Below are 23,700 nucleotides of genomic sequence, written 5' to 3' on the forward strand. Positions count from 1 at the left end.
CAACCACCAGGTAGAGTCCTTGAAAGTTACACACAAGGGGAGAGACAGGAAAAACACAGTGAAGTTTCTCCTCTACTTATATTATTGTAATGAACCACCATCCAAAGTCAGAGCCCAGCCTGATTTCCTTTAGGGCTTCAGCATATGCAAAATTACCAGTTCCTGCAGTAAAATCATGAACATAGCAAGTTTTCTTTATTGCCCATTCATTGGGAGCACTGTTACGTGATCTCTCTGCAAGCTTGGGAACGAATGACAAAACCAATGACCGAATGGAGAGAGAGACTCGGATGAAATGGGCAGGGGCGTTACAGTGACCAGGGTGCCCACCGAGCCCTCACCTGTGGTGTTTCCTCACCGTGACCGGACGAGGGCACTAGGACAGGGCATTTAAAGGTGATCCACTAGGTCTGCTTATCTGGAGACATGGAGTATTCCCAAGAATGTCTAGCCAGGCACTTCAGAGTTACCTGTGCACATACCCCTGGTGTGGTGCTTCTCTCGTGGTATTTTACTGATTTTAGTACGTGGCTCTTGGAGGAGAGGGAGGGTCCTATTCGTACCGCAGTCCCAGAGCCTAAGGGGTTTCTTCAGTGTCTAACACACACTTCTCCCTCTGGTGTTCACAGCCAGGTTTTCCGGCTTCTTCTCCTCCCTGTCAGGCCACTCCTTCTCAGCCCCTTTCTCATCGCCCCCTCTACACAATTTTTCAATTGTATTCCACAGGTTACGTTGTTGGCCCCATCCTCTCCCATGGCCCCAACTACCACCTGCCTGCTGCCAATGATCTGAATTACCTCCAAAACTTGTTCACTTGGAGTTTCCCCAGTGGCGCCAACATGTAATCGGCGCTTTCACTCAGTTGTTCTACCTCCAGTGTTTTCCATTCTTCATGGACGACACCCACCATCTGCCCAATTGCTTAAGCCAGAAACTTGAGGGTCAGACTTGACTCCTCCCTCTCTTCCATTCTTCTCTTCTGAGCTGTCATCAAATCTTGTCAATTCTACCTTTAAAATATACCTTGAATCCATTCATGGCTCTCCAACCCATTGCCAACATCCTAGCCCTGGCAAAGCTAGATCAGAAACATGAGAACACCACAGGACCACCCCCCGGGCCCATCTCACCTCAGGACGATGCCAATACAGAGGAGCGTCCCGAAGGCCAGGCTTCCTCCAGCCACCAGGAAGGTGGGCAGTGGTACCGAAGTAGAATCTTGCACTAGAAAAAAGGGGGAAAAAAAGGAAGAGAAAGAAGAGGAGGAGGAGGAAGAGAGGAGCAGAGGAAAGAAGGGAAAAAACCACTCAGCAGGTGCTGTCAAAACCTCAACAGAACCTCACCCCTGTAGGAGGAAACAGCTCTGCGTTAAGCAACAGGCCACTTGACGAGCTTGCCAGTTTTCTGGCCAAAGCCACCTCTACAGGAGTCACCCCCAGCACAACCCGACAGACCCCAGGATTCCACCACTTGGCAAGAGATACATCTCAAGCTCAGAGCTTCTGAGCGCCTGCGGCCAGCCACAGACTCCCACTCACTTTCAAAGTGGCTTTTCTAGTGGCATTCAGCCTGCCCCACAAGGCACAGAGGGAGTGCCAGAAATAGAGGCTTGGGGGACCTCATTGACGGCAGCGCCACCGAGGACAATGTCACGGAGGCTCAGGTGCTTTAAATCAAGTGTTCAGGTGCAGTTTTCCCCAGTGGGGTGTCACCTCTTGCCTGTCTCCCCACTTGGTACTCAAGCCGCAGCCATATGAACTTCATTCCATCTTCCTCATGCCATGTTCCCTCTTCCCCCAGAGCTCTTCCCACATGTCCTCTTCTCCCCCAGAACGCTCGTCCACCTTCACTGCACCTCTTTGCTGTCCAGTTCCTCCTGGACCTTTGAGTCTCACATGAGGTGATGTCATTTCCTTTGAGAAGTGACCCTGCTCCAAGCTGGCTAAGCGCCCTTCCTGGTTACTCCACTCCCTCCAGTCTGAGCTCCCTGAAAGCCGGGACCACATGTGTCTTTTTCCCAACTGCTCCCAACGGCTTATGTGGTGCCTTGAACAAAGCAGGCTCACCAATATTTCATTGAATGAATAAAAGAACAAACTAGCTTCACGGGCTGCCCTGGTGGTGCAGTGGTTGAGAGTCCGCCTGCCGATGTGGGGGACGCAGGTTCGTGCCCTGGTCCGGGAAGATCCCACATGCCGCGGGGCGGCTGGGACCGTGAGCCATGGCCGCTGGGCCTGCGCGTCCGGAGCCTGTGCTCCGCAACGGGAGAGGCCACGACAGTGAGAGGCCCGCGTACCACAAAAAAAAAAAGAAAAGAAAGAAAAATAAAAACTAGCTTCACAAGCAGCCACGTCCTCCCACAGAAAGCTCCTTCCCATGGCTGCCAGAGAGAGACCCTGGACTAGACAGAGAGTACATCTGTCTACCATCATTCTCTCCTGCTGGAAATGCAGATACTTGCAGTCTCGTGGACTTGGGATTCAGCCCCTTCCGCCCCAAACAGTACCCAGTGCTGATGAAGATGTCACCTACCAGTCATCACTTCGAGTGCCCAGTGGATGCAGGCTTTGCCTTGAGCCCCAGCTGGTAGTGGGCACTGACCACAGGGACGGGTCTCTCCTAGTATGTCCTACGTCTCTTGGCAGAGACAGCCATTTCATGTAAGCTTGGCTGACCCGTTTACTAATATTTCATCACCTTTTGTATTTGTTCCTTCATTAATTCAACAAATATTTATTGAGTGTCTATCGTGTGCCAGGCTTTGTTCTAAGCCTTGGGGATACAGAGAATTGGATGACAGAAAGGCCCCTGGCTTCCTGGATCTTACATTCTAATCAAGCGAGACAGACAAATACGTATGTAATATGATGTCAGCAGTGACAAGGGCAATGAGGGAAAACAAAGCACAGGAAAGGAAGAGTGACAGCAGGGGGTTCTGTCGGATTGGCTGGTGGGGAAAGGCCTCCCTGAGGAGGGGGCATTTGAGCAGAGGCCTGGATGAAGGGGCTGGCCTCGTGGAGGTCGGGGGAAGAGCACCCAAGGCAGAGCAAGCAGCAGACGCGAAGGCCATGAGGTAGAGCATGTGTGGAAGAGTGAGTGAGAGGAAGAAAGGAGGAGGCGAGGTCTAAAGATTGGGGGCCTGGCCCCATGGAGACTAGGGCCTTTCTTAGGTCTTTGGCTTTTACTCCAGGAGAGAAGATGGTGTTGAGCCAAGGAGAGCTTGGATTTGTGTTTTAAGAATCATTCTGGGGACTTCCCTGGTGGCGCAGTGGTTAAGAATCCGCCTGCCAATGCAGGGGACATGGGTTCGAGCTCTGGTCCGGGAAGATCCCACATGCCGCGGAGCAACTAAGCCTGCACGCCACAACTACTGAAGCCCACGCACCGCGACGAAGGGTAGCCTCCGCTCACCGCGACTAGAGAAAGCCCGCGTGCAGCAATGAAGACCCAACGCAGCCAAAAATAAATAATAAATAAACTTAAAAAAACAAAAGAATCATTCTGGCCCGTGGCTGGAAAAGAGTCTATTGGTGATTAAGACTAAAAGCCAGCAGACCAGCAGGCAGCTCCTAAAGTCCTACAGGAGGAAAGACAGCAGTGGCTGGACCGGGTGTTGGCAGTGGAGGAGGTGAGAAGTGGTCAGCTCCTGGACGTGCCTCGAGATACAACTGGCAGTACCTGCTGAGGGACTGGACATGGGATGAGGGATAGAAGAGGAAGCATGTCTAATTCCCTGGCCCAAGCAACCCAGAAGATGTGGTGTCAGTTCCTGAGATGAGGAAGAAGGACAAGAACAGATTTGGGTTGAAGAGGCGGGGAGGCATCAAGCATTCTCTTTTAGGCACATTCAGTTTGAGACTTTTAGTAGGTATCCAGGTGGACACGTCACCTAGGCAGTTGGATACACGAGTCTGGATCTTAGTGGAAAGGTCAGAGATGGGGCTAGAAGTTTGGGAGTCAAGAGCCCATAGATGGTCTTTAAAGACATGGGGCTGAATGAGATAGATCATCAGTGAGAGCAGATGGAGAAGACTCCAAGGTCCTTCCTCCACAGCAGCCCCTGAACTGCTGCCCCAACCTCCTGCCATTCCACCCATATCATTTAAGGCTCATTTCAAATGGCACCTCCTCCATGAACTTTCTCTGATTCCCCCAATGGACATGTTCTCTCAAGTCTCTAAATCCCACTTTGCTTTATCTATGGCCCTCTTTTGGCCAGTCTCACACTCTGCTCTCTGTTAGTTACTACTTTACTCTTTACCAGAGCCTGCCCCCTGGATGGTAGACTCCTGGAGAGCAGGGATGCGTTCAATTCCCTCTGAGTCCCCAGCTGTGCAGGCAGAGCTTAGCCTCAGGTGTTTAGTAGGTCCCCCCAGGTGCACTGCACTAGGTAGGGCTTTGCAACTGGGATGACAGAGCATGGGCGTCCAGCATCAGGTGCGGCAGGAATCTGCCCAGGTAAAGGTAAGGAGGCCAAGGCCTTCCTCAGAAAGCCATCAGATGGATCTACTCAGCTACTGAGCCTCCAGAGTCTGGACCCCATGAGTCCCATACATATAGTAAAAAAGCACAGGACCTGGGATCTTTCTTTTTTCTTTCTTTTTTTGGCTGGGATCTTTCTTGATGAGAATGTTACTAAGTTTTCCCGGTCTCACAGGTATAGGGAATCAGAACCATTAAAATCAAGGGTTTCCGAAGCAAAGATTTATTCCATTCCTCAAAGCGTATTCCATTTCAGACTCCAATAATTTTGTTGGTAGCACATTCATTTGTATTCTGGGCCAATTCTGAAGTATTTTACTGACTTATCCCACCCTTCTTATGGTCTCTTCACTATATCATAGCTAACAATATCAAACTTGGAGGTATAAAGTAACAAAAAAGAATATTTCTGCCATTGATCCTTTTCATTAAGCAGGCTGGTCCTCTGCCAATATTTCCAAAAAGAAAAGGACTTTCTGCAGAGACAAGTTCTTTTGCATCCCATAGGCCATAGAAATACAAAAATATCCAGTCCTTACCTGGGAGGCTTGTTGCATTTGCAGAATCTTTGGAGAAAATATTTTCATTATCTTCATTAGTAGTAGGTGCCTAAAAGAGACATTCCTGACTGTAAGCCTATTTCTGCAGATTCCACCATCATTCAGGACCCAGCTCAGGTGCCACCTTCTCCTTAACCCCCTGCCTGATCCACCCAAGGCATTCCTTTCTCTATCTCATGGACCTCTCCATGTCTGACCTGTCAATCTCAACTTTTGCACTATTATTTATATCTAACAGCTTGCCTACTCAAGGTGGGGATTTCTTCCCATCTGCCACTCTACCAGGAGCTTAAGAGCACAGCACCTTCCACAGAGGAGAATCAATAGATACCCTGAAGCAGCAGTTGTATTACGGGTCCGGTCCCAGGGCGTGGATACCACCACTTACTAGGAAAACCACAGGCTAGAACTTTGGATCCACCACTTACTAGCTATGTAACCCTGGGCAAGTTTCTTAACCCACGTGGGCATCACTTTTCCTCCCTTGTAGGCACAACCATCCTGACACCCAAATCTTGGTTATCCTAAGGATGAAATGAGTTAGCAAACGCCAGGCTCAGAGCCTAGCACGGCATGGCAAGTTCTCAGTGTCAGTTCCCTCCACGCTCCAGCCCCATAGGCATGGGCTTCACCCTGGAGCTGCTTCCACTGGTGCCTGGACAGTCCTGCATCCAACATAGCCAAGGTGCAGGACCCTAGGCTCCTTCCCTGTGCTGTCCAGCTCCAGGAGTGGCTGAGCCTCCCAGCTTAGCATTTAGGGAATTAAGGACCAGGAGAGGAGTTGTAGTTGGATGGGAAATTGGATTACTCGAGGATTTGTTGAGCAGCTTCAGAAGTAATCCTCTTTCCAGAAAATTATGACACCAGGAGTCCACAGGGGAAGAGCTCAGAAAACCTGAATGTGAGTCACAGGCTAAGCTGTTAGTGGTGCCCAGAGGTTCAGAGATTAATAGCAGGCACCAGACACAGAGCAGCTCAGTGAGCTAGGCCGGCACCGCTCCACACTTTCCATGGCCCACATCCCCGGGACGAGAACTGCTCTTACACTGCTTTACAGAGGTGTGAAAAGGACAGGCAAGTTGCCCGTGGCCATGTTTCTAGTAAGTGGCAGAGCTGGGATTTAAACCAATTTCTGCCTGATGCCAGCCCACAACCCTTAACACTAGGTGCTGTCGCCGTGACCCTTTGACAAGAACATGAGCTCACCTGTGTGGAGGGGGGCAGCTCAGTCTCAGCTGGAGAACTCTTGGATTCTGTGAATAGAAGAGTCATTATTAATGATTCATGGATGCTGAAAGTCCTATCTGATGGAATAAAATTCATCACAATGAATTTTATGCTGGAAACAAACAAATATCCAAACCTAGAGGACTAGCTATATAAATTATGATATAGCCACATATTGTAATAGCCTTTAAAAATATTTTAGAGGGCTTCCCTGGTGGCGCAGTGGTTGAGAGACCGCCTGCCAATGCAGGGGACGTGGGTTCATGCCCCGGTCCGGGAAGATCCCACATGCCACGGAGCGGCTGGGCCTGTGAGCCATGGCCGCTGAGCCTGTGCGTCCGGAGCCTGTGCTCCACAGTGGGAGAGGCCACAACAGTGGGAGGCCCGTGTACTGCAAAAAAAAAAAAAAAAAATTTTAGAAAACAGCTAAGAATATGCTATGTTTTATGAAAAATTCAAGACAAGAAAAAGGCCACAGAGTTTGATCCAGAGCTTCTAAAGAAACACATTTATATCATTTTTCATGATATGTTATATGATATATTGCAATATATATATTCACACAGAGAAAAAAAAGTTGGAAGGATACACAGCACTAGATACAAACACCATTAAAATTTTAATTTCCTTTATGTACATTTTTGCAGTAAAAAATATTTATTTAAACAACAGATTCTAGGGACTTCCCTGGTGGTCCAGCGGTTAAGACTCCGTGCTCCTAATGCAGGCGTCCCCGGTTTGATCCCTGGTCAGGGAACTAGATCCCGCATGCCGCAACTAAGACCCAGCACAGCCAAATAAATACATACTTTTAAAAAAATATAAACAACAGATTCTCACCTGCCTGGGTGGGCTTAATACACTGCCCGAGAAGGGAGGTGGACTGGGCACCCTCCCAGGCCCCTCTCCCTCCATGGGAACCACGTTTCTGCAGAAACCCGCAAGGCTGCAGAAGGCCAAGTATCAAAGCGAGAGTGCTGACACAAGGCCAGGCTCAGCAGCAAACGTGGGCCCGAGGGACCAGGCGCTGAACCCTGACAGGCAATGTGTGGAATGCTCTGGAGTTTAAAATATTTTCTTTTCAGTTCATCATTTTTCCATCCAGAAATTAAAAATACCACAGAACCGGTTTACACAAAGATGTCGAGCCTCCCTGAGCCAGGAGTAGAAGGGCTAGCAAGGGGTTGGAGGAGAGGGTGACCTTACTTCTGCTCAGGACAGAATTTCCAGAGGGAGTGTGACTTCCCAGGAGGGGAGAAAAACCACACACTAGCAGCAGTGGAAGGGACACAAGAGCATGTTGACCCTCCGTATTGTACAGAGAGTAAACAGAGGCCCAGAGAGGAAAAGCAACTTGTCCAAGGTCATACATCAAGTTAGCCCCAAATCAACCTAGGATAAATGGGAGGGACACAGCCTCTTATTCCAGACCAGCTTAGCAGAGAACAGTTAGACTCATAGCAGGGGGTGATTGAAGGATTAAAGGAGGGGGCGGGGATACTAGAATGAAAGCTAAAACCGGGAGACAGGGGCAACGCTACATAGGAAATATGGCTGACCATGGATGGTCATTCAGTGCAGTGGTTCCCAAACCCAGACATGTTCAGCATCACTGGTGGCTTTTTAGGTCCCATCCTTGACCTATGGCCTCAGGATCTCCAGGATGGGATTCAGACATCAGGGTTTTGAAAAGGTTCCCCAAGCCCAGAGAGATGTTTCAGGAAGAAAGGGAGACCAGTATACTTTCAACCCTCAGCTCTGACCCCCCAACATGGTACATGGTCCAGAAAAGGATGTTTAACCTTTGGTGGCTCAGATTTCCAGGGATAAGGTAGGAATTTTATCTCAAGTAACCCAGGAATGTTACCAGAATGGACAAAATTTTTCTAATGCATAGTAAGATTGTCTTACATAACAAGACTTTTTAAAAAGCTCCCTAGGGACTTCACTGGTGGCACGGTGGTTAAGAATCCACCTGCCGATGCAGGAGACATGGGTTCGATCCCTAGTCTGGGAAGATCCCACATGCCACGGAGCAACTAAGCCCGCGAGCCACAACTACGGAGCCCACATGCTGCAACTACTGAAGCCCGCACACCTAGAGCCCATGCCCCGCAACAAGAGAAGCCACTGCAATGAGAAGCCCACGCACCACAACGAAGAGTAGCCCCCGCTCACCACAACTAGAGAAAGCCCGCACACAGCAACGAAGACCCAACACAGCCAAACAGAATAAAAATTTAAAAAGAAAGAAATAAATAATTTTTTGTAAAAAGTTCCCTAGATGATGATGGGGACCCCTGATTCAGACCATTTGTCCCCTGAGATGGAGCGACTTTTGCATCTTTATTACTAATAATCATTTCCATTTTACAGATGAAAAAACTGGGGATCAGGGTCAGAAGAAATAAGTTAGGTTAAGAATACTAACTGCATACTAATAGAATATTACTAGTATTTCTAGCAGCGACCTTTGTGGAAGCTCGCCCTACTCCAGTCCCAAGTGGTTCTTAGCCTACGTGATGCTGAGGCCTCACAGCAATATACGAGGCAGGTACTATTATCTCAGGTTTACAGAGACATGGAGGCTCAGGAAGGCTATAAAACATGGGCAACATCTGTGAGCACATTTTTTTTTTCTGTTTGGACAGAAGTATTTCATATTTCTCCTAAAGTATTCTGTATTTCCCAATGCCTCCCTTCAGCTAGCATGCTGGGTGAAAGAGGGGAAGGAACCATCATTCACTGGTCCCCTTGTGCCCCCGTGTGCCCCCCATGTGCCAGGAAGCTACAGGGGTAAGGATAGTGGTGGTGGTCACTAGACAAAACAGCAATAATAACAATGCCTAATATTTATTGAGCACTTACTATGTGCCAGGCACCATTCTACCTACTTTACATGAATTAACTCATTTAATTCTCACAACAGTACTCTGAGATTGGTACCATTTTTATCCCCACTTTACATATGGGGAGAATGAGGCACAGGGAGGTTAAATAGCTTGCCTGAAGTTTTGTAAGAAATAAGTGTTAAGGCTTTCTGACTCCAAGAATACTCTTTTTTTCCCCTTTGTTAAAAAAAAAAAAAAATCACCTCTAGATTGAACATGTCTCAAATTCAGGGACTGTAACTTACTCGTCTTTGTAAACTCACTTCTTAACACAGGCCTGGCATCTTGCTGAAAAACTTTGTAGTTAGAAAAATATTAATTACGGAAAAAATCACTTGGAAAAAAAAGACTATTCGATACATTAACAGCAACACTGAGTGTGTCCCTTGTATTAATATTTCCAGATTGTAAGGTGTACTTTTATATTCATCACAAAGTGAGTGAATGAATGACCATACTCCAATAAGTGAGACTGATAAAGACCACCTGTGAGTTTTTTCCACACAAGTTTTTAAAACAAGAGACTTATTTCTGTTAATTTGAGAATGGATTTGGGTTTGCTCGCTTGGGTTTTGGAATAGATAAATCCAATATAAAAGATGGCAGAGGTCTTCATACAGATGTGTAACCTTGGTCAAGACACTTAACCTCTTTCAGGCCTTGTTTCTTCACTTCTAAGCAAGGGGATAACTTCCTCCTGCACAGATCACCTGGGATCACAGGCTGAAAGGACCTAGCACTCACGCGGCACACAATAATATCTGTTTAAAAACTGACCCAACTCTCAAAAATCAGAGCAGAGAATATAAAACATTTTCTAACACAATAATTGTTTTTAAACCTAGATGACCTTGGGTATAGCGATAACATTTTATTTTATTTATTATTTTTTAATAAATTTATTTATTTATTTATATTTCTGGCTGCACTGGGTCTTCGTTGCCGCGTGTGGGCTTTCTCTAGTTGCGGAGAGCAGGAGCTGCTTGTCGTTGCGGTGGCTTCTCTTGCTGCAGAGCAAGGGCTCTAGGCACCGGGGGCTTCAGTAGTTGTGGCACGCGGGCTCAGTCGTTGTGGCTCGTGGGCTCTAGAGTGCAGGCTCAGTAGTTGTGGCGCACGGGCTTAGTTGCTCCGCGGCATGTGGGATCTTCCCGGACCAGGGCTCGAACCCGTGTTCCCCTGCATTGACAGGCGGATTCTTAACCACTGCGCCACCAGGGAAGTCCCACTACCACAATCTTTTTAAATTGTATATTATAACCAGTTAAGATATGGGCCACTGGGCTCCAGGGTTGGAGTATATAGAGGGAACATAGGAGTGGGCTGAGAATAAGAAGAGGAAAAGGAAAGTAAAAGGAAGCCAGAGAGGGTCAGAGAGATGAGGACACAAGTGAAGAGGGAGAAACCACAAAGCCAGACATTCCCAGAGAGGGGTTGGGGGCGGGGACACAGGAACCCACAAGCTGAGCAGCACCTTCCACTCTGAGCTTCACACCTTCCCTCACAACGTGTAAACCACCAACCAGCAAGTTAATCACAGCTCCTCCATTCATGAAGAAAACAAAACAAAACAAAACAAAAAAACCTCACCAAGGAGCTGACAGTCTCCTGAGGAGAAAGAAGTAACCTCCAGCTGGGCCCCAACACCACCCAGAATGATCTGTGGAGAAGCCTATCGGTCTGAGGCCAAAGGAGAAAAAGACGGACAAGGCAGCATGGATATTTGCACGGTGTATGGTCGCCCAAGTGTCTTCCTTCTGAGCTTAAGCCCTTGTTTCAGCCTCTCCTTTATGAAATAATGGTGATGGTCAATGGCAATAGCAACGTTTTACTTAACCATTTAACTTTATGTCCTTACTTTGCAAAATTAAAAGTTGGTGACCTTATTTGGTCCCCAAAATTCTTTTTGAAATTTTACAGAAATCCCAGGAAGCTCTGAGCTATCAGGGAGGGTGTGGGAGCGATATGCTGGCTTGTGATCTAGAAAGATGCCCGTAGCAGTGGCATGGAGGACGGCCTGCTGCTCACACACCAGAGACAGAGATCAGTTTCAGGGGTCGTTATAAGAATTCTGTCGAGGGCTTCCCTGGTGGCACAGTGGTTAAGAATCCGCCTGCCAATGCAGGGGACACGGGTTCAAGTCCTGGTCCAGGAAGACCCCACATGCCGCGGAGCAACTAAGCCAGTGTGCCACATCTACTGAGCCTGCATGCCACAACTACTGAAGCCCGCGCGCCTAGGGCGTGTGCTCTGCAGCAAGAGAAGCCACTGCAATGAGAAGCCCTCACACCGCAACAAAGAGTAGCTCCCGCTCGCTGCAACTAGAGAAAGCCTGCGCACAGCAACGAAGATCCAATGCAGCCAAAAATAAACTAACTTATTTATTTATTTATTATTTTTTTTTTTTAAAGAATTCTTTTGAGATGGGACAAGAACCTGAGCCAAGGAAGGGGGGTGTCTAGCCTGATGTCCTGGGGATGTCCCGGCTCAGGGAGCAGGCTGGGTGGTGGTGTCCTTCTCTGGACAAGGAATACAGGGAGGTTTGTGAGGGAGGGTGTGGGCCCAGCTCTGGGCAGAGTGGAGACAAGAATCCAGAGCTCCAGGGACAGGTGTGGCCTGAGACACGTGTGAATGGCTGGCATTTGGTATACACTTACCACGTGCAGGGCTGGGTGCAAACGGCTCTCCATCTCGTTTAATCCTCACAACAACCCTGTGAGGCGGGTTTTTTGGTTTTCAGGGTTTTGAGGCAGGCCTGTTATTCCCATTTGACAACTAAGCACACCTGGGCTCCGTCAGGCACTTCCCTAAGGTCGCACTGTGCAGGGGTAGGGCCAGCAACCGGAGCCCAGTCCGCCTGTGCCCAGTGAGGACAATGCACAGAGTGGACGTGGAGAGGCCACCCCGTGGAAGGGGCACATGGAGACGCCGTGGAAAACAGCACGAGAGCGGAGGCAGGGGATGCACACTGACGGTTGAACGGGGCACAGTCTCTTCAGAAACGTGTCCCCAAGTGCCCTTTAACCTGCACAATTTCCCCCTCGGGGGTGCCAAGGAGAGGAACACAGTGAACGCCCCCAAAATGGGACCGGAGGGTTTGAGGTGACAGTACGTGGCTTCAGGGATCGGGCCAGGGAGACACATCTGCCCGGAGAGTCCGCAGCCCTGGCCTCTGGGCGCCCCAAAGGCCTTGCGGATGCAAACCTCTGGCACCTCCTCAACAGTGTGATTCCAAAGAATGGGTCCATGTCACTCGCTACCTGTCACAAGTGGTTCTAATTATTTTCCAGGTGTCAGTGAGCAGGGTGTGAGAGGGAGTTAAAGGGAGCAGGAAATAACCCTCTTATGCCTAATGGGCTTTTCCCTAGCACTTTGCCCCAAGCTCGCTGTGCAAAGGGTCCACAGACTTGCTAGATGCCAGCCCTGCCCGTGCTACCGGAAAGGACAAATCTGGGAGAACTCCCACTCTGGGAAGAGCGGCTGACCAGCCGCCTGTCGATGTATAAGCTCTTCTTCCTGCCTGACATCAGGGTGACATCAGCCCTGACATGCAGGGACTCGATGAGTCCCGGCAGCAGGTGCTGTCAGCAGTCACCTGGCCTTGCTGGCCGGAACAGGGGCCCCAGACTGGGTGACTCTGCGCCCGGCGTTCACCCAGGGAACCTTGCTGTGGCCACAGACTGTGTGCGGCCAGGCCTTGGCCTCAAGGGGGCAGCACTCACTGAAGTCCAGACTCCTCAATCCCCTCCCCCAGGCCTCTACCAGCCCCCCCTCCACCCCCACTCTCTGCAGGCCATCCTGCAGGAGTAGCCTGCCTCCACCTGCCCCACTGGGACCTCCCACCCACACATCTGTGCTCCAGCCCCACCAAAAGGCCCTGCCCTTGTTCACAGTCCGTGCCTTTGCACCTGCTGTTCCTGCTGCCTATAAGCCCCATTCTCTACCTGGGAAACTCTTATACATCCTCCAGGACATAACTCAAATGTCACCTCCTTCATGAAGCTTTTCCTGCTCTTTCTAAACTGCCCCAAGTATTGTCAGCTCCACAGCCTTATCAAGTACAATGGGATGCTCCCCCAGCCCCACAGCACATTCTATAATCACTGGGAAAGCTTTCGAAAATACCATTCCACATTCTAATTCAGTGGGTCCAGGATTGTATCCAGGGCAATTCTAGGATGCCCATAGCCCCACTCTCTTTATCCCAAGAACCAATCAACATGGCACTGCAAATTGCTAATCCTTCTACATTTGCAGTACGGGTTATTATTTCTAAAGAATGTTTTCTCACTAAATTCATAAAAATTCCCAGAGGGGACAAGACAGGTCATGTCATCTCCATTTTACAGATGACAAGACTGAGGCTTTGAGAGGTAAACTAACTTTACTAAGGTCATACAACATGATTCCCAGGTGCAATGTAGTTCCCTTGACCCCTGTGTCATATCCCCCACACCTAGGCAGGGGCATCCTATCTGCGTGAGCTTTGAGGGCTAGAGGCAGGTCCTTGGGGTTGGAAAGCCCATCGATGCAGTATCTAGTGCACTGACATGTCCCAAACAGTCAAATAACTCTACCGTCAGTAAAACACACCTAACCTCCCTCTCATTTTCCAGAAGTGCTCCCCAATTTCCAGCCTAAGTTCTTCTTGCACCAGAATCATCCAAGTTCCTCTTGCTCTGCCCTCAGTGGAGAGGGGAGAAGCTGGTATCTCTCTTGGACATTCACCACTGGGGTTTTGAAGAACACCCCCCCCGAAAAAAAAACCCCACACATGTAGAGAATGGAGAGCTCAAACTCTTCAACTGCTTATGTGAACAGAGGCCAAGAGTTCTGTCTGAGCTTACACAGTCACTGTAGCAAGTCACAGAAGCACAGGACCTGAGGCTGAAAAGTCAGAGACATGTCTCTGCTACACCATCTTCCGCTGTCAGGAGAACGTCAACAATTTAAAGAGGAACATCCACAAATGAGACCAGCTTTAAGGGAAGGTGACCAGACAGGTAAGGAATCCACAAGCCATCCCATACAACAGCCTGGGAACAGAAGCCCAAACAGATATGAGTCCCCTGGGAATTCCAGAAGAATTCAGAGAGAGCAGACTAGCAGACTTATCAGAGGTTACCCTGGAGACCAAGGCCCACTGAGGCCAGATTTGGATTCACATGAGAAAGAACTTTCTTCTTGAATAGACAGTTCTCATAAAAAGATATACAAAGAGCCAGTAAGCACATGAAAAGATGGTCAACATCACTATTTATTGTGGAAATGCAAATCAAAACCACAATACCACACCCATAAGGATGGCTATTTGAAAGAAAGAAAGAGAGGAAGGGAGGGAGGGAGGGAGAGAAAGAAAAAGAAAGAGAGAAAGGAAGGAAGGAAGGAAGGAAGAAAAAGAGAGGGAGAGAAAGAAAGAAAGAAAGAGAGAGGGAGGGAGGAAGGAAGGAAAGAAGGAAGAAAGTACTAAGTGTTGGCTAGGCTATGAAGAAATTGGAACCCTGCACATTGCTGATAGGAATGTAGGAATGCAAGGTGCAGTCACTGTGGAAACCAGTATAGTGGTTCTTCAAAAAATTAAAAATAGTATTACCATACGATGTAGCAACTACACTTCTGGGTATATACTCAAAAGAATTGAAAGCAGAGACCCAAACAGATATTTATACACCCATGTTCATAGTAGCATTATTCACAATAGTCAAAAAAAGTGGAAGCAACCCAAGTGTCCAACTACGGATGAACAGATAAAATATGGTATATATCTACAGTGGAACATTATTCAGCTTTAAAAGGGGAGGAAATTCTGGCACAGGTTATAACATGGATGAATCCTGAGGATGTTACCCTAAGTAAAATAAATCGCTCACAAAAAGACAAATACTGAATGATTCCACTTATATGAGGTACTTAGAGTACTTAGAGGAGTCAAACTCATAGAGACAGAGAGTAAAGTGTTGGTCACAGGGGCTGGAGGTAGGGGTGAATGGGAAGTTACTATTTAATGGGTATAGAGTTTCCGTTTTGCAAGATGGAAAGAGTTCTGGAGATGGATGGTGGCGATGATTGCACAACAATGTGAATGAATTTAACGCCACCGAACCATAAGCTTTAAAATGGTTAAAGTGGTAAATTATAAGTTGTGTATAATTTACCACAATTTAAAATTTTAAAAAAACAAGAAAGAACTTTCTAACAAAACAGGATTTCCTAAAGCTGTTTGTAACCATCTAAATTAAGTGGTTGGGATAAAAAGTAAACAGGTGTCGGCCTGTATCCAGAACATTTCCTCTGCACAATGTGATAAATGATTTGCTCCCCTTGCAAAGGCTCCTAAGGCCATGTTAATGTTTGGCCTTCAGATAATGAGCGGCTCAAAGTGTACACAGACCAAAGACAATCATGGACAGGGCAACACAATCTAGCCTGAAGGATGTTCTGATTTATTTAAATGGTCTTTCTAAGTAAGATATAGTAGTTAGGCCTCCCTTCTTGTCCAGGCCTTAGCAGGAAATGAACTTTTGAGGAGAGGATTCAATAGAAAGTCGCCTCCTGCTCTTGATGGACAGGAGCGGGGGACAGCACAAGAAAAGATCTGAGCCTGCGCTTGACACTGCCTACATCCAATTAACAAGACACCCTAAAGCCCTAAGCCCACTCCTCTGGCTCTCCCAGGACAGGAAAGACAAGGATCACACACTGCAAAGCCAGGGTAGGGAAAATGCCATCACATTACAGCATCCATTCTGGGGGAAGAATGCCAGCCTACATATAAAAGTCTCCCTGAAGGGACTTCCCTGGTGGCACAGCGGTAAAGAATCCGCCTGCCAATGCAGGGGACACAGGTTGGAGCCCTGGTCCGGGAAGATCCCACATGCCACAGAGCAACTAAGTCCGTGCGCCACAACTACTGAGCCTGCACTCTAGAGCCCGCGAGCCACAACTACTGAGCCCACGCACTGCAACTATTGAAGCCCACTTGCCTGGAGCCCGTGCTCCACAACAAGAGAAGCCACCACAATGAGAAGCCCGCTCACCACAACGAAGGGTAGCCCCCGCTCACCGCAACTAGAGAAAGCCTGCGCGCAGCAATGAAGACCCAACGCTGCCAAAAAAAAAAAATTCTCCCTGAAGCCAGGGGTAGAAGAAAATGGCAGGGGTAGGGATGGGCCTGGACAATTTATATCATTCTATCCTTTGCTTTTTTTCCATACACACTCAATAAATGGGTATTTTATTATTTTTTAATTGTCTGGTATTTAAGAACAACTAATTTGGTCCAATTATGCTGCTGGACTAAACAGATCTGACCCTGAAGCAAGCCTGGAAGCTATTCTAAAATAAGAACACTGGGAACAATGGGATGGGCTGCTACAAGGGATAGTAAGCTCTCCGTCTCTGGAAGCATTCAAGCAGAGGCTGGGTAACCACTCTCTGGGAGATTCCTGCACTGGGTATAGGTCTATTACATCCTAATTTTTCACAGGAAGGAGTCAGAAGATAATGTCTCACATTATTTTCTCAGAAAAAAAAAAGCCATAAGTTTGTTATTCAGAGTGAAGGAGGCCACCAGCAGAAGAACTAGAAACAGAAACTGAGCAGCTTCCTCTAGAAAGCAGGGCTGGAAATGGGAAGGGGTGGGGCAGGGAACACATTATTATAAGCCCTTCTTTGCTTCTTTGCCATGAGAATGTATTAATTTGATAAAAATTAAGTTAAAAATAAATTCCCATGGGTTAAAAAAAAAACATTAGTCACCCAGTTGCTAAACAATACATTTCTCAAAAATATTGAATTACATGGGAATGCTCACAAAATTTTATATATAAATACACACACACATAAATATACTCAGAATAGGAAAGACGTATAATAAAATGTTCTCACTGGTTTTCTCTAGGTGGTACGAATACTGGTGATAATTATTCTTTATATTTTTTGTTTAGAATTTTTCACTGATCGCATTATTACAGATGATTATTACTACCTTTAACATCTTTTTTTTTCAAGTAAAAAGCATTAGTTTACTGTGGTAGGTTAAATATAGCTACAAATTCTTTGCGGCTCCTCCCATCAGGCTGTGGAGGAACGTTCCCCCCTTGAGTCTGGGCTGGCCTGCTGGCAGATGACAGACCTCAAGGAGAACCGAGAGCTCCAGCCACCAGCCAGAGTCAACCGTCAGATGTGGCAGTGAGGCCATCTTGGACAGTGCAGACCTGATGCAGCCGCATTCATGATTCAGGCAAAACCTGCACAAGAGCTGCCCAGCTGACTGATTTTCAACGAATTGAGCAGATGAATGGTTGCTTTTTTACCATGAGTTTGGGGGTGACTTGTTATATAGCAACAGATAACTGATACAGTAACAAAGCTGAAACATCCCTTCCGCATTTATCACATACCTGTCCAAGGGACGCCCGTGACCTCCTGGCTCCACTCACTCCATAAGCCATGCCCAAACTCCTCCTGGGCCCGAAGCTGCACCACATGCTTCATGCCACTCCAGGCGTCGTGGATGATGCAGTGATACTGGAGCTCCTTGACCTGAGGGCGAGAGGCGCAGGTGACTCTGGGGTGGGGCCTGGGTGGCACCAGGTTAAGCAGCTCCACGGGGACACGGGAGTCCTGGGACAACCCCAGCCCTTCAGCTGCTCCCTCTTGGGTCCGGTGGATGACTCAGCTGGGCAGAGATGCTCCAAAGGCTCACACCACCCTGGAGGCTCAGAGCCAGGTGGGGTTGCCGTCTGGGCCAACTGGTGCAGAAGCTGTAAGTCACAGCCCCTGCCCCCATGTAACACAGAATCCTGCAAGCCACACCCTTGACTTGCAGGCAGCCCATCTCTCTTCCCAGCTCACACTCGATCTCACAAACTGGCCTGCAAAGAGGAGACTGGCCTGGCATTATTATTCCCATTTTATAAATGAGGCAGCCAAGGCTCAGAAGGGTTCAGAGACTTACTCAAGGCCATGCAGGTAGTGAGTGGCTGACCAGGACCCAGAACTCATTTTTTTCTTTCTAGTACCCTTTCTACTACTCCTGAGTATCTAGGGGCTCTTTTCTGTCCAGAAGTAAAAGAAAAATTTACCATCCACATTGTGAATGTCTTTGATCGTTCAGCCCGGTATCGGAGCTCAAACTGTAACCTGTAGAAATATGAGTTCCAGGAAGGGGGGTCTTGCCAGGTGACGCTGAGCCAGCGGGGGTTTCTGTCCACGGCGGTGACCGTGACATTGACGGGTGGGTCAGGCTGCACTGTGGGAAAAGGGAGCACAGCTCCTATGCGGCAGCAAGTTTGGTGCCAAGGAGAGACCCATGAAGACTGCAAGTCCCCAGCAGGCAGGACCCCACCTCCAGCCCCAGACCACTTCCCCAGGCACACCCTGACAGGGTGCTCGCCTGCCACAATCAGACCTCTGGCAAGTATCCCAAGGGCTTCCCCGGTGGCGCAGAGGTTAAGAATCTGCCTGCCAATGCAGGGGATACAGGTTCGAGCCCTGGTCTGGGAAGATCCCACATGCTACAGAGTGCCACAACTACTGAGCCTGTGTGCCACAACTACTGAGCCCACGTGCCACAACTACTGAAGCCCGCGCACCTAGAGCCCGTGCTCCGCAACTAGAGAAGCCACCGCAATGAGAAGCCCACCCACCGCAACGAAGAGTACCCGCTGCTCACCCCACAACTAGAGAAAGCCCATGTACAGCAACAAAGACCCAACACAGCCAAAAATAAATAAATGAATAAATAAATTTATTAAAAAAAAAAAACCTAAAGCCCAAAAGGCACCAGCTCACCAAACCCCTCACCGTCCCCTCCAAGAAGTCCATGAGGAACATTAAATCAAAAAAAAGGAAACAGTTGGAGGGGAGATGGAGGCCTGAAGAGCTTACTTACGGATTCCATAACCCTCAAATGTTTGGGGTCTGCTGGACTGGCTCCCAGCACTGTTGGAGACACACAGGGACACGACGTACAAAGAGTTGTCTCCCTCTGGGACTGCCAACTGGCAGGAGAACTGCTGCGACTCCGGGGAGTACTGGCACGGCTCCTGGAAGTCTTTCACCGGACTGCAGACACAAAACAAGGGCGGGGCTTGCTATCAGTTGCTGCACTTACTCAGGACAGGAGAGAAGAAAGGGCAGGGGTTAGGAGCTCAGGCTCTGCTGTCTGACCCCGGTTTTTTGTTGTTGTTGTTGTTTATTTTTATTTATTTATCTTTGGCTGCATTGGGTCCTCGTTGCTGTGTGCGGGCTTCCCCTATTTATGGGGAGCGGGGGTTGCTCAATAGTTGTGGCACAGGGGCTTAGCCACTCCGCGGCATGTGGGATCTTCCCGGGCCAGGGCTCGAACCCGTGTCCCCCGCATTGGCAGGCAGATTCTTAACCACTGCGCCACCAGGGAAGTCCCGTCCCTGGGGGTTTTAATCTCCACTTCACACTGAGTAGCACTGGGGATTTTGAGTAAATTATCCAACCTCTCCAAGCCTCTGTTTTCTCATTCGAAAATGGGAATATTAACAGTACCCACCTTACAGGGGTTTCTTAGGATTAATTCATAAATGATTGTAGAACATCTAGCTTAGCATCTGGCATGGCAGTCTAAGGGGCTGAACTAGAGGGCGCGCTCAATTACCGTGGCATCAGAGAGGTGGTGCGTTCGGGCTCCCTGACAGGTCCTGGGCTCTTGGCACTGCAGGGGATTGAGAAAGGAATCAAGAGGCCCCACCCTGGCCTCAAGACACTAACAGAAAAGACCTGCCCTCAGAGGACTAGGACAGCCAGTAGAATGCCATCCCAGAACCTCGAAGTGCTGGAAGGGTTTGCAAAGAGGTGGCAGCGTTTCCGGCAGTGAGCCCAGAAAGGAATCCTGGGTGATGAAGATATTAGAGGTGAGTCAGACACTGTCCCACCTGGCCTGGAAGCCTGAGACTTCACCAACTTGTGACATGTGTGGGCATGTGAGTCCAGGGCAGCCACTCACCCTGCCGCCTCAGTGACAAATCACCCATCAACCCCTGATTTGAGTTTTAACCCCAGGCCCAGCACAGACTTTCCTTCTGGGAAGCCTGCCCCCACCTTCCCAGTCTGAGTTAGGGCCTCCCTCCCTCCCTCCACCGTCACTCAGGCATCCATCCCACCTAACACTGAGAAGGTGGGGCCGTCTGCTTACAGGTGGGTACCCCCGTGGGGCTTGAGGACAGGGGCCCAGTCCTGTTTGCCTTGTGCCTCTCCCTCAGCCTAGTACAGCACCCAGCCCACGGCAGACGCCGAACTCGCCAAACACTTACGGAGAGAACACGCGAGCAGGCGCAGTGGGGCGAGGGTGTGACTGCGGGCGCACACGAGCAAAAGAGCAGAACATACAAAACCTCTTTCCAGGGCCTGTTTCACCCCCGCAGTCAGGATGGGCCTGAGTGGGTTCTGGAGGCCCCAAGGCTCTCACAGTGGCTCCCATTCCCCCTTCCTCAGTTCAGGGTAGACAGCCCAGGAGGAGGATGGACACGCCCGAGCTGCTGGCAGGAGGAGGCCGTGAGCTTAAATGCCCTGCCCTCTCTCATTCTTACTGTCAACACACAAATTACTCTAGTCCAAGTGTCAACTGAATAAAGCCTTCCCCGGGGGCGGGCTGGGCAGCTGCCGGCCACTGTACAGAACATCCCATTTACGGAGGAATGCCTTTCCGGTGCCACAGAATTATATCCCAACTCAGCTTCGGGCTGTGGAGATTTCTGACCTTCCTCTACTTGGAGTGTGAACCATCAGTCCTAATGGCATCTGCATCATGTGCAGATGGGCAACCTATACATGTCCCTGTGCAGAGACCAAAACATAAATATCACCACCAGGTGACTCTCTGGAGACAGACGCAAGTGGAAACCAAAACACCCAGATGACGTCCGTCCCTGCTCGGATTTTTTGATACTCTGATGATTGCCAGCTCAAACTCAGTGGTAAACAAACATCTGGACTACGGGGACCTTGGCTCTGGGATGGAGACAGAAAACTGCAGAGATGTAACCTTCCCCCTTCCATCTGTGCCTGAACTCATCCCAGGTCCCCTCACTTTGTGCCACAGGGACCCCCAGGCAGGTGTGACTTCCTGCCCCACTGCCCCCAGCTCCCTCTCCCCACTCTATCACCACTTCCTCTCAGCTGCCATTAAAATGGGAAAAGCCTGATAAGCTCACAATCAGGACACTGATCACAGCTGCCCTTCCCCTCCCAGGACATCTGCATCTTCTTAAGAGCAACGCCCCAAACCTTTGTATTTTGAATGAAATCAGGCTGGGGTTTGATTCCGGGCAGAGCTACTTACTAGCTAGATGACCTTAAACAAGTTAACCAATCTCTGTGGTGCAGTTTCTCCATCTGTTAACGAGAAAAACAACACCCACCCCCCCACCCCACCCTCGCTATTGTGTGGGTTAATAGGACAAATATTGTAGCACAGTGACCAGCACTGAGCACTGGTGGCGAAGTCTCAGCTCCCTCCTTCATTCCCTTCTCCTCGGTCCAAAGTACTTACTTACTTTCCAATAACATTTTGGAATCACTGGCCAGCCAGTCCCATTGGGCTCCTCTGAGAGCCGCCACCACTCCCAGGGCCTCAGTCAGGAAGGATGGAGAAGACAGACACACAGCCCAGCCCAAGATACTTACAACTTCCTCACCAGTAACACGGCCTTTGTGGTCGGGGACGGGGGACTCCGAGGACTCCACTCACAACCCACGTTGCTGAGGGGGCTCCTCCGGAAGCAGGAAAGCTGGGGCTCCTCGGGGGGAACTGGAAGGAGAGCACAGAGGCTGAGGAGGCAGCACACCTCACCGCCCGTCCGGGGGAGCCCTTGACTCAGCCCCCTCCCCCGACCCTGGCACCAGCCCGTACCACAGCCAAACAGCCACGCACAGATCTAACTGTGCTCGGGAAATCAAAGGATGCCAAAGTCCTCATGTCAGGCTAGGAGGTGGGGCAAGTGAGGGGAGGTGCCTGGAGGCCAACTTGCCTAAAGGGGAGCAAGACTGGCACCAAAAGTTGGGGCTATGGGGCTTCCCTGGTGGCGCAGTGGTTGAGAGTCCGCCTGCCGATGCAGGGGACACGGGTTCGTGCCCCGGTCCGAGAGGATCCCACATGCCGCGGAGCGGCTGGGCCCGTGAGCCATGGCCGCTGAGCCTGCGCGTCCGGAGCCTGTGCTCCGCAACGGGAGAGGCCACAGCAGTGAGAGGCCCGTGTACCGGAAAAAAAAAAAAAGTTGGGGCTATGGGGTCCCACAGGCCTGGTGGTGTGGCCTTGGGCAAGTCCCAACCTCTCTTCAGTTTTCTACAATTAAGTTAAATGATGATAAAATAGTCACCGTAATACTGCTGCCTCTCACTGGGACATTGGGAAGATGGTATGAGACACCAAGGAAGAAAGTCCCTCAGCACAGGGCCTGGCACACAGGGCATCTGACTATAGGATGTCCTATGAGATGCAAGGGAGTTAGGAACCTACTAACTCTAACAATAAGAATAGTTCATTTGAGAGCTTACTATGTGCTATGCAGAGCTTTTAACACCATATTTAATCTTTACAACAACCCTGAAGTAAGTTAATAACATCAACCTTATTTTACTAACAAGGGAACTGAAGAGCAGAGAAGTTAAGCCGTGAAGGAGGAGGATTCGAACCCAGGCCCCTTGCTCTCGACCCCCAAGCCCTAACCACACAGCAAGGCCAGCTGGACGGCATCTCCGTCAGCCAGGTGCCCCCACCCAGCTGGAAGCTCTACCAATCTCGCTGGCAAATGTCACTGGGCCTTTCCCCGAAATGCTTGGGCCAGGGAAATAACAGGAATTTAAAGGGTCAAGCAGGGAATCTCTCTCTGGAATGCACAGAGCAGTGCTGGGAGCCGTCTCTGGGAGCTCTGAGGACACAACTCACCATCCACCAGCAAACGCACACTTCCAGCTGGGCGGCCGTCCTCGTAGCACGAATAGTTTCCAGAGTCGCTGAGCAGCACAGACCTCAGAAGCAGCCTCCTTCCCACGCCAGCCCATCTGCCTTGGCGTGAACCTGTGACCTGATTCCTGAGCACCCAGTGAACGGTGGCATTGTCCCCCGCTTCCCCACCTGGGCAGGTCAGGGTAACGCTGGCCCCTGGCAGGCTGGTCAGCACATCGTTTGCCACCTCTGCAGGGGGAGAAGACACTGGATAAGCCCACAGCAACCTGACAAAGGGACTTCATCCGATTCGGGAAGCCACAAAAGGCTCTAGTGCTAAATATCTCTCAAGTCCATCCATTGGCCCGGGCCACCATCACATCACCTCTTCCTGGGTTACGGCAATGGCCTCCCTGTGGCCTCCCAGCCCCAGTCTTGGCCCTCTCCACCCAGCTGCCCCAGGGAGCCTTCCAAAGCGGCTCTCTGGCCACCCCACTCCTTTGAATAGAAACCCCTTCAAGGGCCTACCGCTGTCCACAGCCTAAAGTCCAAGTTTAGAGGCCTGGCCCACAGGGCTTTCCACCACTTGCCCCCTGCTGACCTCTGAGGCCTCTTCTCTCCC

General features: G+C 49.6%; 1 protein-coding gene across 4 annotated transcripts in view; it reads right to left on the bottom strand.

The window, feature by feature from the left end:
* Nucleotides 1-23,700, bottom strand: part of IL6R (interleukin 6 receptor) — a 51,018-nt gene that overhangs the window by 8,633 nt on the left and 18,685 nt on the right. Inside the window, exons 2-11 of one of the 4 annotated variants that reach the window (XM_082832691.1) lie at nt 23,079-23,327; nt 21,818-21,941; nt 19,791-19,847; nt 19,053-19,225; nt 18,244-18,410; nt 17,560-17,701; nt 6,249-6,295; nt 5,022-5,091; nt 1,131-1,224; nt 897-1,006 (exon numbers count right to left, since the gene is read on the bottom strand). In XM_082832691.1, the coding sequence (XP_082688817.1) occupies nt 991-1,006; nt 1,131-1,224; nt 5,022-5,091; nt 6,249-6,295; nt 17,560-17,701; nt 18,244-18,410; nt 19,053-19,225; nt 19,791-19,847; nt 21,818-21,941; nt 23,079-23,327 (1,139 nt within the window). In that variant the 3' untranslated portion in view covers nt 897-990. Of the gene's footprint in view, nt 1-896; nt 1,011-1,130; nt 1,225-5,021; nt 5,092-6,248; nt 6,296-17,559; nt 17,702-18,243; nt 18,411-19,052; nt 19,226-19,790; nt 19,848-21,817; nt 21,942-23,078; nt 23,328-23,700 lie in introns of those variants that run through there. The other 3 variants (XM_082832692.1, XM_082832693.1, XM_082832690.1) reach the window with 3 other exon arrangements.

This window comes from Leucopleurus acutus (genome assembly GCF_964270905.1).
Source record: "Leucopleurus acutus genome assembly, chromosome: 2".
NCBI lineage: Eukaryota > Metazoa > Chordata > Mammalia > Artiodactyla > Delphinidae > Leucopleurus > Leucopleurus acutus.